Genomic DNA, 13,271 nt, shown 5'->3' with positions numbered 1-13,271 from the left:
TAAGTCCGGTTCTAACCCAAGTCAATCAGTGTCCAGGCGACGTGTGGACCCTGTTATAATCTCGTAACACACAGCCAGCCTCCTGAGACACCGTGACCAGCAAACGGAAACACTTTTTGTGCTTTTTTTTCTTCATCTTTTTCTTTGTCTTTTTTTGTGTGATCATGGTACATATGTTCGCCATTATGTGAGTCATCGGTCCATCGTTAACTCAGTCTCTCTCTCTCTCTCTCTCTCTCTCTCTCTCTCAGACTTTCCCTTCCAGTACCTCCTCCTGTTCCTCCTCCTCTTCCTCCTCCTGCTCCTCCTTCTCCTCTTCCTCCTCCTCCTCCTCGTTTCAGTGCCCCTTCCCTTTATTTTCTTGTTCCCTCCTCTTCCTCTTCCTCTTCATATTCTGAACTTCCTCTTACTCCAGTGTTTCTCACTATCTTCCTCTCACCTTTTTCTCTTCCTTTCACAAATTTTTCCTCTCATTACCTTCTTGCTCCCGTTCTCCTCATCTTATTCCTCCTCCTCTTCAGTTCCTCCTTCTTCGCCTCCTCTTCATCTCATTACTCCTTCGTTTCTTCTCCCCTTGCTACTTCTTGGCCTTTCTTTCCCATCCACGCATCTTCTCTTTCATTTCTTTCTTCCTCTCCTCCTCTGTTTATCTCTTCCATCACACGTTATTTTCGCAACCATATCTTCCTTCTTATTCTTCTTTACCCTCCTCTTCATCTCACGTATCATCATCATCATCATCATCATCATCATGTCACTGCTTCTCAGTTTCTCTTCCCACGATCCTATGCGTAAGTTTCTCTTCTAGTTCGTCTGGGTCTTCCTCTCTTCTCCTGCCGGCACACTCCTTCTCTCCCTGCATCTCGTCTGTTTCCGTTCCACACTGTCAGAACCTCGACGTTCTTCTCTCGTAAGTAATTTTTTTTACCGCCGTTCTTATCACTCTGGAAATTTTTGTAGGCCTGATGCAAAAACACCTTCAAATACTTCCACTTGGTTCCAGGCACCAGTGGGAGCTTTCGGTGTGATCCCACAAGAAGTGAGATTTCTAAGACGAAGAAAAAACTTGCCTGACGACATGACACTCCAGCGCCACGGCCGGCCGGAGCATACTAACCTCGTGACCTGGATCGACATTCTCAAAACAGCGGCAATGACCACAGCAAGCACAGGCAACGGAACAAGCCCTTAACTTTCTACCCCGGGGGATGGGAGACCGTACAACGCACACTCCCAGCTGGCGCAAATATTCGGCCCCTTATTATGGTCATTTACTAAAGAAGGCATATTATTTTTCACGTTGGTGGCGCCACTGGCTGACACAAAAGCACAGTTTCTTCCTGGATCATCTCTAGTTTGTTTTTGCCGAGGCAGGTGGGGCCCGGTACCGAGCGTGCGGGCCGCGAGGAAGGAGGAGGAAAGAGTCAGAGAGCGAGAGAGAGAGCGAGGGAGAAAGCGCCCTGCATCGAGCATGACGAGGTTTTAAAAAGGCGGTCCCCATGTGCAGAGCCTCACTGGTGAATATAATCTCCTGGTGTTATGTGCTGACGGGAACGGCTTGGGCGCCCACACGGAAGCTTTAAACAGTGTTAACAGTAAGTCCCACGAGGGTATGAGTGTGTGTGGTCTGCAGTGCCTCCGTAACAGTGATGTAACATTTTCAAGTGGGTGCATTTTTTCCAGCTGTCTGTAAGGTGTTCAAATTGCACAGACACTGGATCACATAATGTTCGTGCAGTGCGTGTGATAATATCCGTCAGCTTCGCCAGGATGACAGGGCAACCTGACGATTGCGTGCTTTCGTCATTCATACTGTCCAAGGACGAAATGCACAAATAAACGCACCTCCAACTTCCTTTCGTAACTATGATGCGTTTATGCAGGAGAGATAAGGAAAGGAGAGTGCTGTCTTATTTTTTTCTGCAGACAAAATTTGTTTACGAGAGAATAATTGGTTGCAAGTTATTTTGTGATTTTTTAGGGCAAGTCAGTAGCTCTTTTGCTTTCGAAAATGATCCAGAAATTAATGTGATCCTACCAAACTAACCAGTGATAAAAGCTATGAAGGTCGGAGTTACTTTCGTGAGTTTGAACCCCAAAAGTGTTCAGGGACTATTGCCCGCGACTGTACAAGGCAGAGTTTCTTACTAGTTCATGTGACTTGAGAAATTATGGATCTCTTGATATTGCCATCTAATCTGTGTGAAATCCTCTGATCCATGTAAAATAATGAATGTAAGGTTTTTGGTTAGGTCAGCCCTTTAATGTACGTGTACCCCTTCAGAATCCTGGTGTAGAGTTCTAAGGGTAGACAGGATCAGGGGACAGCCGACGATTTTTCGAAGGGAAGATGGTAGAGATATTTACTGCAAGGAAATGGGGCCCTTCTTATAGGACAGACAGGACGTAAATCGGTTATACAGTACTTGCTCGTAGTCTCTGCAACCACTCAGACAACGATTCGTCACAATTTCCTTTAATACTAACGATAAACAATATATATATAGTACAGCTTAATCATTATATTTTCAAAAATCAACCATAATTATCCTTTTACGAAGAAGAGACATCCTAAAAGTGATTCGTTTTAATTACCCCCAGTCTCCTACCAAATTTCCTCATCGAGCTACGGTCTACAAAGTTACTAACTGGAAGGCGATACCCATACTGTATTTAGAGTACTTGACCGAAGGATACCATAACAGCACTGTGGTCGAATGTCCTTGTAGTAGCACTTATTTGGAACTGAACGGACGACTGGTTGATTGAGTGCCCGGCGAAATAATACTGAAATTATTCTGATAAATCTAGCTGTGATTATCTGCAGTGTAGTGAATAGTTTCAGTAGCCAGTGTCACCTTCTTACTGTCATTATCATCACCTCCCTCGCTTCCCATCCATCATCTTTCTACCATCCCCAACATCTCCCAGTCTGCTGAATTAACTCCATCATTTCTCATCGCCATCATCATCATTATTATTATTATCTCACTTTCCGTCCCATTATACCCTATGCTGAAGACGCTGCCCCCCCTACAGATGAGGTGTGTGTGGCGGGTGGCGGTGGCGGCTGTGGTGGCGGTGGCGATGGTGACGGCGGCAGCGGTGGAGGACTTAGAGGTGGATGTAGTGGATACCGTCCCGGCGGAGGTGCCAATAGGGGAGGTGGAGGGCCGATCCCAGGAAACAGGTGGGTACTGTGGTACAGGAATAAATAATTAAAGCAACAGGAATCCCTCTAATGCCATTTTATTCAGCTAATGGGAGACCGATTTTATTCAGCTAATGGGAGACCGATTTTATTCAGCTAATGGGGGACCGATTTTATTCAGCTAATGGGGGACCGATATTACTCAGCTAATGCGCTTTCTTCAGCTAGTAGGGGACGCTTTTCTTTTTTTTTTTAGAGCTAATAGGGGACTAATTTTATTCAGCCATTGGAAGGCGTCACCGACTGCAGCTTGTAAATGAATTATAGAAATTATATTTTCATATGAGTTCTGTTTGAAGTGGAGATACAGCATTTTCTGCAAACTAAGTTGGGCCGAAACTGCTGCATATCCACATTAAGCAGTTAGTGTATGTGAATAAACTTTCTGCCAGTTAAACAAGTCACGGCATTGAAATTTTGAAGTGCTGAGAAGTTGTTAGGTCCATTTCACTAGGCATGCTTCTTGATCTTTCTTTGTTTCTAGATATTATTTCATCCCATTGTTCATGTGGGGGAGGATATCCGTGGTGTTTTACGTTGACGAATCTGGCATCAGTTGTGGTGCTTAAAAGTGCATTCATTTTAGCTTCCAGTGACAGATGATTGTGCTTGTCAATAAAATTAGTAACCATTCCCCTCTTTCAAAAATAGCCTTCCCTCTTCTTCCGCCTCCTAGAAACTGTCAGTCTCACTCCCCTCTTCCCTAACTAGCCAATCTTTTCCCCTCTCCCCGTAAGAATCTAGAACCAGTGCCCATCTCGAAGGCAGTCAGAGTAATTCGGGTCCCAGTAACAGTCTCACTCATTCTCCACCCCTAAATGGTCCAATTCCTTCTCGTCTCCCAAAGATAATCAAAACTCATTCCATTCCTGAAAGTAGCCTTAGCCATTACTCATCCCCCTCCCCAAAATGGTCTTTCTTTACCAAAAATAGGTAATCTTTCCCCTCCTCAAAAATAGCCTAACCTGTTCCCTTCACCCTCTACCAGGCCGCACCTTCGCTGAGTGGGGCCGGACTCTCCTGGAATGGATGGGCTGGGACTACGACGACGACTACTACGAAGACGACGAGTACTACGACGACTACGAGCAGCTGTACTACCCTCCCAGCGCCTCGGCCCAGCTCGGGTATGGCCTGCCCTCGGTGGGGTACGTACCACCGTCAGCAGGAGGGGCCCAGTCCACCTACAGCAGCTACGCGCCCATACAGGTGGCCCCGCACCCTCAGCACCTGCAGCACTTCCGCGGTAGCCACCACCCAGCTCGACAAGACACGTACGTATCTCTAGGTGTCTTTATCTCATACTTACATATGTCTCTTGGTTATTTTGTCTTTCACATGTGCGTATTTCTTGGCTTAAACCTTTTACATACTGTACATGCGTCTCTTGTTTTCTCAGTCTGTGTCACATGTACACTACGTAGCTCTTGATATCTCTAAAATCCTTCTTACTTAATATACATCTCTTAGTTTTTCTATATACTTCTAAATCTAGAGATCGGAGACTAGACATATACGTATCTCACTTTCTCTCCTTCAGTTTTTCTCTAGTTCTACCAAATCAAGGACAAAATAATAATAATGATAATAATAATAATAATAATAATAATAATATTAATAATGTTAATAAAGTTGATGATGTTAATAATAACAATGAAGATGATCATGGTAATAATGCTTGTTACTGGAGCAACATGTTGGTCTTCTGTCGAGAACAAAGTTGTTGAAGCGTTGTGAGTTGGATTTACAAAGCCGACGTTTATTTTGAGTACTGTTAAAGCGTAAGACAGTTAAGCAAGACAACTTTTGTTCAACATAACATTTTAGGGACCGTAGCTCCTTAACATAAGGAGCCTGCCTCTTTTTCTTGACATCAAATGAAAGAACTCATAAAACAGCACAACTTTTGTTCAGTATGTTATAACAAAATGTTTGCACATAAAAAGATACAAACAAAAACGCGTCTAAAAAATTAACGGTTTTTACCCCTCAGGTCCGGCAAGCTTTTTTGTGTGGCATTGGTCAAATTGAAATATATGCGAATCAGCTACGATGTTTAGACTACCTAAACCTTGAATTTCGTTGCAATAGCACTTTTCGTTTCAGAGTTTTTGCGTTCACAAAATGACATTTTTTTTCCCCCGAGAAATTACCCTCTTTCGAAACCGGAAGTAGTTTTTGGAAAAGTGCTTTAGAAGCGTCTACTAGCGTTGCATCTTCTTTGAGAATATGGACTAAATCAGACATCAAATGTCTGAGCTATTAACTTTTGAAAAAAAAGGGGAGGAGAAAAAGAATAATAATAAGATGAAGAAACAGTAGAATAACAAAGTTTTCTGTTGGAGACGGAAGACCTTAATAATAATGATAATAATAATCCATCCATCCATCCATCCATCATCCAGTCCTATGTTGTCCTAAGAGAAGCGTAGGAGCCCGGGGCTAGACAAGTTGGTCTTGACATTTAAGATCATAGTGACCAGCCTCACTCATCCCTAAGTGGCATTACGTGAACAATAAACCCCAGACACCCCTTGGATATAAACCTACACAGGCTCAATCTGATTAGAGCGCCTTACCCACCCACTAAACCACCAGGCGCCATAATATGATTATATGATTACCACCCAGCTTGGTAAATGGTTTCCTGGTATAGTGGAAACCATTTGGCTTGTCACTCAGTGTAGAGTCATCCATAGGCAGAAGGAAGAGGAAAGAAAGAAAGACAGAAGAGGGAGTGTAAAGTCATTCATAGGCAGAAGGAAGAGGAAAGAACGAAGGAAAGAAAGAAAGACAGAAGAGGGAGTGTAAAGTCATTCATAGGCAGAAGGAAGAGGAAAGAACGAAGGAAAGAAAGACAGAAGAGAATGGAAGAAGAGAGGAAAGGGCAGACACCCAAAGCAGCACTACATCGAGTGAGTGGATGGTGAGTGCCCCCACCTACCACAAATATAATAATTCATCTTTCTCGTTCTAACAGACTGAAGACAAGGAAGACACATATATCTGTAGGTCTCCATGTCTAGATCAAAGTCAGATACATCGAGGACATAGGTAGACACGTACGGTAGCAGACAGTAATATCGTTCCAGGTATTCGAACAACTATGAAACTTGTACATGATATTCTGGAACAGTGGGTTAGGCTCCGAAGATTGCATCAGTGGATTTCGAAAGTCATGACTCCTTATCAAGTGGATCAGTATTTATGTCCGTAACTGCACATACGGTTTCTGCGTCCCCTGGTTTCTATGTCCCCTTAGTCAAGCAGATCGAGAAGTATGTAGACACGTATTGTCATTAACTAAAGTCCGCCGACACTCTTCTGCCAGCAGTGTGTCCCACCCTTACTGTTCCCAATCCCCGTCACACACACACAAAGACAGAAAAATATCCTTCCTTCTCATACTCATTGTGTTGCGTGCCTGTCCTTGCTGCCACATAAAAATAATTCGTGTAACATAATTCCTTCCTTTGACACAGCCAGCGACATCTGCTCATTGCTTTACGTCTCTCTCTTCTTAAGTCGCTGTAGTTCTAAGGTGGCGTTCAAGTGGGTAGAGAAGTGAGCTGCTGATCGGACGGACGCGAGATTGCTCCCAGTCTGTTTTATCCTTTACAGGGCGTGAGCAGTCGTAATGACGCTGTTCTTGCTACTTTCAGACGATTTTATTTTGCTTACGACAGACCTTTTCCAGTATCACATTTAATTCTAAGACGGCTTAGGAGTGGCCTCACGCCCTCTAAGGGTTTAAAACAATCTACGATAACACTATCAGAATGTGGGAAATCACAAATGTCTTACTCTTGCTACCGGTGTGCGAAAATAGCTTAGGATAGACCTCATCATACTGAAAGGGTTAAGGATGCTGGGGCCACATGAGCACTCCTCCTTTTATTGGATACAAGCAGTTCCGACCCAGATATAGTCGGTTTGTTTTCATCTGGCGGAATAAGTCACTCGTAGAACTTCAATACTATGTCGTGGCTACAAGAATTTCGATGATCATTAGTTATGAGGTAGGAATGAGTCTCCCTGGCCACTAGTACAACTGATCCTCCAATCTGGCTATTTTTGGCCATCAGCCGTGCTAAAAAGAAGGTTAGGGATTTTTGTTAGGTTAGAGTAAACGTGTAATAAGACTCATTTCATGGTTTAATGTTTATATACCTAATGAGTGTCAAAGCCCAGCCCAAACTGTTGTCTCCTTATTACACTAAACTCATTTTCAGTATGTGGGTATTATTCTTCCCCACATTTCCTCCTGCAGATACTGTTATAATTCCTTTCCTGCAGTTATATATATATGGCCATATTCCCTCCCACAGCTACGATGACGACGAGTGGTCAATGACGGACATCCTGTACAACTTGGGCATGGCCGTGATTCCCATGGGCCTCCTCTTCTCTGCGTTGCCCACTGGACTCTTCACCGTAGCTCTCAGGAGGTAAATTGTTTTATATATCTCACTGGCATGATGTTGATAGTTTCCCCACTTTCCTGCTTCTCCTATCATGTTTCTGAATCTTACCTCATCCCAACATTAAGTGGGAATGAGTTAATGCGTCGATAATTTGTTCTGTATAGTGCCTCAATATTTCCTCTTCTTTTTCCCTCAGTGTACACTCTCACTCGCAGCATATACATGGCTTATACTCACTTACTCAGGCACTATTTAAGACAATTCTTCTGAACCTCATCCTCCAACACTCGCACACTTTGTGTCTTCTTTAGCACCACACACACACACACACACACACACACACACACACACACACACACACACACACACACACACACACACACACACACACACACACACACACACACACACACACACACACACACACACACACACACACACACACACACACACACACACACACACACACACACACACACACACACACACACACACACACACACACACACACACCAATGAAACTAGTGTATTGAGGCATGACTGTGAGTTGAGGAGAACTGGATGAAAGATGACATGCACATTCACCACGCAAATAATACTGGGGAGGAGTGTGTGAATGTCTGACTGGCGTGACGGTGAGAGGGCGGTGGTGGTAGTGGTGGGTCAGTGGTGTGGTGTAAGAGTGTGGTGTTAGTATCAGTGGGGTGTGGTGATGTGCTGTTATTGTTGTTGTATGTGTGTGTGTGGCGGCGGTGTCAGTCTTGTGTAGTGAAACCTCGTGGTGGTGTTTGTGTTGTCGCGTGAATGTGTTCTGGTAGGGATTTGGTGTGTGTGTGTGTAATGATAGTGTCTAATGTGCTAGGAGTTCGTGTGGTGGTGGTGGTGGAGACAATACTGTGATATGAGTATGATGTTAAGAACTGTGGTGTTTGTGTGGTAGTGATGATGGTGACAGTGCTGTGATATTAATATTTAGTGATGACATTACTGTGGTATGAATGTTTATAGGTGACAGTACTGTGGTGTGTGTGTGTGTGTGTGTGTGTGTGTGTGTGTGTGTGTGTGTGTGTGTGTGTGTGTGTGTGTGTGTGTGATGATGGTGGTGACAGTATTTTGATATGATTGCGCTGTAGTGATGCCATTTATTTGTGATGGATGTGCCAGTGGTATGTGCTGTGGTGTGACCGTGGCAAGGTGATACTAAGACCCTGTCCTGTTCCACCAGACGTAGCCTTGATGATAACACCCTGTTGGAGGAAGACTTTGAGCCGTCCCAGCTGCCCCTGCTGCACGCCCTCATGGAGAGTGAAGACGTCCTGGCTCTCATGTCCCCAAGCTGTCAACGTAAACTCTTCTGTGAGATCACCAAAATAGGCGAGCTTGATACTGCCTCCCTGCTCCAGCGAGCCTTCTACTACGTGGCCACACTGTACGTTGTCGTCTCATTCTTTTTCACGCTGCCATATACTCTCTCCTTCTGCCGTATATCTCAAAAGCATCCTACTTTTAACTGGAAAAAAGTAATTTAATAATATTGCCTCTCTCTTCTGTACAGAACGCCAGACTTCATGGCGCGACGCGTAGGTCTGGCTCGCTTGTTCCGTGCCTCCCGTGCTGGCACCTGCGACGTGTTCCACTGCTCGGCCACCTCGGGTCCCACCCCACCACCTCCCATAGAACACAGCCCCTCTGACACCAACCAGATCAGCGAGGTGACCACCAGCCCCGAGAAGGACGCGGCTGAGGCCAGCAAACAGTGAAACGGAGGTGATGAAGTGTTGCATCAGTAGGAGCTGGGTGGCGCCGCGTGTTACTGACCAGAGACACACCGCTGGACCGACCACCAGACAGACTGGTTCTCACTGTGCCATACCGGCCTGCCGAGCCTGAATACCGCTTGCCGCCCCGTCCCGCCCCGCCTCACCCCGGCACCCTGGCCTGGGACGGGGCAGCAGGAGGGCCAGGCCGGCCAGACACTCGACTGTGATACTGACACTTTAAGTTATTTCGTGACTGAGGCTGCCTTGCACGTCATTTAATTTTCCTATGCTCATTAATTGTGTATTCGGAAATAGGCAATCCTTCCAGTCATTACTGACAATGCAGTAATACATATAATACGTTGAAACTACACTACATTCGCTTCATTGCAGATGTACAAGTAAGAAGCTTGTAAAAAGGAAGCCAAATGGTTGCTACTAGTTTTCAGCATTAAGAAAACGTTAGAAATGATGGCACTTTGTAAACACTGTATATCTGATATGACATACAATTTGCAGCATCCATAAGTTGCAGGCATGACCTCAGTACATCTAAACTCAGGCTCTCCTTCTCATAACTTGTTGATTAAGTTAAGTTTGCTCAATGACAAGGTAACATATGACGCTTACGGGTGGTGGCGTGGCGGTAAGGCGACGGGCACTCACATCATCATATCATCATCCAATTCCTAATTCCAACGTTTAAAAATGAGGTTGTGTCCACAAGCATCATCATTTAAACTTTACATCATTCCTTAAAGATGAGGTGAGGTAGGATCCAGGAACAAAACATAAAATAGGAGAACGGTCCTCATTCGTCTTATAAACCGTACAGTAAACAGAGATGGGACAATTTCGTCCACTGTTCTTCTTATGTCACTCACCGAGCTGTCGTAAACATTAATTTATTGTGCTTTGTATGGCTGATTGAAAGCTCTTGAATATGCTGTCAGTGTTTGCGCGTCTGTTTGGATGTCCCAGCAGTGCTCAGAACCAACCAGTCCTACAAGCCAAAAAAACTGAGTACTGTATTTACAACGGGTAGGCGGGTGAAAGAAACAGCAGAATACCCTAAGTTGTGCCATATCTGTTTACTGTGTCTCTAACTCACCTCATTCACTGACTCTCCCTCCCGTTGGTCAGGAGTGATAGGGTGCCGCCAATACTCCTGACTCGTCGCCGTAGTAACAGTTGCACAGAGTGACTCATTGTATGTTTACGGATTCACCACTGGAGTTACTCCGGTACTGGCACTGATAACTCTTAACCCACTGCCATGGTACTTAATAACTGGACTGACTTACGTTGCCACCGAAGTTTTTGCTGATAGACCTCATGATCCTCGTAAACTGACAGACCGACTTACAAAGACAGCCGACCGACTCCTCTGGTACTGTCAAATACTGCTGCCGGGTAACCACTGATGGACAGCCAAATCTACTGAAGTACTGAGAATCAACGTAACCACTAATGATAACTGTTTTGACTCACCTGCCCCAGTGTACACTCGCAAGCAATAGTTTCTGCTGGCCATTTACTCCTCTCTCTAGCTGAAGGAGATCGTAGCCAGAATTCACACGGAACGAAGCTCTGTAGTCCAGTGTTAAGTGATGGTCCGAAGTTTTGCTAGACTACACGAGGAACAATTCTTGCTGACATAGTTACTCGTGGTGTCTAGAAAAACTCATAACTACCAAAAGCCGATCTTCGTTTGATGTGGCTACAGCTTTCCACAGTTCACAAGTAGGATTATATAGTGAACAGAAATTGTAGCTCACGAGTCTTACTGCTGACTCGACACACCTCGGTAGCAACTGACTCCAGCACATCGGTAGGTACTGACTCTGTAACAAACCTGACCGTCCCGTCTGCTCCGCCACGCCCCTCCTGACCACTAGACTCCCACTACGGGTAGACGCGCCGCCAAAGACTCGCTCTAGTGAACCTCATGACTTTGTACATGACAGTTTCTTCTCTGTCTCTGTCTCATTTTCCCTGTGCACATTTTTTTTCTGTCTCTGTGCTTGACGGTTTTCGTTTTTTTTTTTTTTTCTCTTCTCTTTGTCATTCTGTCTCTAATGCTTCAGCTGAAAAATGTAAAAATGACTTTTCACTTCATCTCTTTTTCTCAGTTATAAAAAGCCGACATGCAAGAATTACCGACCAACTGTTAAAAGGTAATTATTTGCCAACTTCGACTTCTAGTCTATCTTTAAGGACGTAGTGCATACTTCACTAGCGACAGACTATTATTTTTCTATTATTTTTCTTACCGGACACGTGACCAAAGACTTCCAATTACCACTTAAGTTATCGTTGTTCTGACTTGATGTAACCTGTGGAACGCCCGTCATCGTTTAATGTTGTTTCCTTTTTATATATATATATATATTTGAGCCTTTCAATACGATGACGTCTTTTTTTTTTTATCGGTATTACCAGACGATTTTATCCAGTTGGCGTGAGAGGCCTTTAGTTGCGTAGGAGTGGTTGGTGGAGACGCTATCAAACCCCCACGCTATGGAATGTCACCTCTTGGCTGGAAAAAATCGTCTGTGGGTAGCAGGAATAGAGTACAAAAGCCGTCATCGTGCTGAATGGTCTGTATGGTTGTTAAGATGAGCACTTGTTAATTCACCGTCCAGCGTATGTTAACACGTCTTCTAATCTTTTAAGTGGCCGAGTTGTGGTGTCCCCAGAGGGTCCCATTTTACAGGAAGACATGATATTAATTTTTTACCATTTACATGATGAATTATTCCCCGTATATTTTCACGTATAGGACTAATATGACACTAACCCCGAGACGAACTTTCGACACCAGTTATACTCATTTCCCAACGTTTCCAATCACAAGACTAACTTTGTTTACGTTCATTTTCTTTTTTTTTATTACGTGCGTGATTAACTTTTAACCTTAACTACTAATTTCGAACTTTTTTTTTTTTAAAACCTGCGAGACTAACATTTGACATTGTTGAGGTTGATCCAGGTGTTTTACCGACGCATAACTTTTTACCGTAGTTACAGTCACTTCCCAAGTTTACATTATCTGCAGGAATAACTCTACCTTATTGCACTCATTCTCCAATATCTTTCCATATGGATAACGGTTTTGTCTGAAAGATTAACTTTCTACATAGAGGCTTTCACTATTCCATATCAGTCACTATATTTTTTTTTTCTTTGTTTACAGTGGGACTATTATAATTTTTCTCACCTTCAAGTTCATTTTTACCAATAGGATTAACTTTTTACCACAATGCACTTCACTCCTTAAGTTTTCTGACGTATAGAATGAACAGTGTGTCCCTTCTTACCTCACTTATTGACTTAAAATGACCCTTTGCACGCTGCTCGACCCATACTGACAGACAATACCACGACTCTAAATATCAGTGACCTACTATCATGACCTGGGAGTATTCAAGACTGACTCATGGACGTGCCGTTACGGCTTTTAACCTTGCTTGACCCTGTATGGTGCCTGAGTCGACTTTGACCTGACAGCAGCGTACTTGTTATGACCACCCTCTGACCTGGCTGGGTAGTGCGTGATACTTGACCCCACTTCCGACAATACTGCGTGACCTGACGTAACTTTGACCTCAATGGGACCTCACTACAGAACTAACTAACGGATCCCCTAAGTAACAGCCTAACCCAATTTAATCTCACCTATTCCTCTCTGATCTGATGTAATGTACTGTAGTTTGACCTTATCTTACCTGACCAATCTTATTTGACCAAGTTACCAAGACCTGTGAAGGGACCTGACTCTCTTCAAGATGGGACTGACTGCCCTGACCTGACCCTGACCTAACTCGGCTACTCGCATGGGCTGCTGGCGGCCCATCATTGTCTGTTGATTATTAT

At 44.2% G+C, this 13,271-nt stretch overlaps 1 protein-coding gene across 1 annotated transcript; it reads left to right on the top strand.

Moving 5' to 3' along the window:
- The first annotated feature begins 1,522 nt into the window (after positions 1-1,522).
- On the top strand, positions 1,523-9,395 carry LOC145399002 (uncharacterized). The gene is made up of 6 exons (XM_080271731.1): positions 1,523-1,595; positions 3,040-3,190; positions 4,200-4,485; positions 7,540-7,659; positions 8,861-9,064; positions 9,191-9,395. The coding sequence occupies exons 2-6, from the start codon at positions 3,040-3,042 to the stop codon at positions 9,393-9,395; spliced, it is 966 nt and encodes a 321-aa protein (XP_080127857.1). The 5' UTR covers positions 1,523-1,595.
- The last annotated feature ends 3,876 nt before the right edge of the window (positions 9,396-13,271 follow it).

This window comes from Coenobita brevimanus, chromosome 47 (genome assembly GCF_032717465.1).
Source record: "Coenobita brevimanus isolate Jiangsu-jjx chromosome 47, ASM3271746v2, whole genome shotgun sequence".
Lineage (NCBI taxonomy): Eukaryota > Metazoa > Arthropoda > Malacostraca > Decapoda > Coenobitidae > Coenobita > Coenobita brevimanus.
The sequence above is the reverse complement of the archived record's forward strand: the minus strand, read 5'-3'. Positions and strand labels throughout refer to the sequence as shown.

Bases quoted from the DNA above. Each gene is read 5' to 3' on its own strand.
- LOC145399002 (XM_080271731.1), top strand. From the start codon at position 3,040: ATGAGGTGTGTGTGGCGGGTGGCGGTGGCGGCTGTGGTGGCGGTGGCG. The intron at 4,486-7,539 runs GTACGTATCTCT...TCCCTCCCACAG, and splicing joins CACCCAGCTCGACAAGACAC to CTACGATGACGACGAGTGGT. The intron at 7,660-8,860 runs GTAAATTGTTTT...CTGTTCCACCAG, and splicing joins TTCACCGTAGCTCTCAGGAG to ACGTAGCCTTGATGATAACA.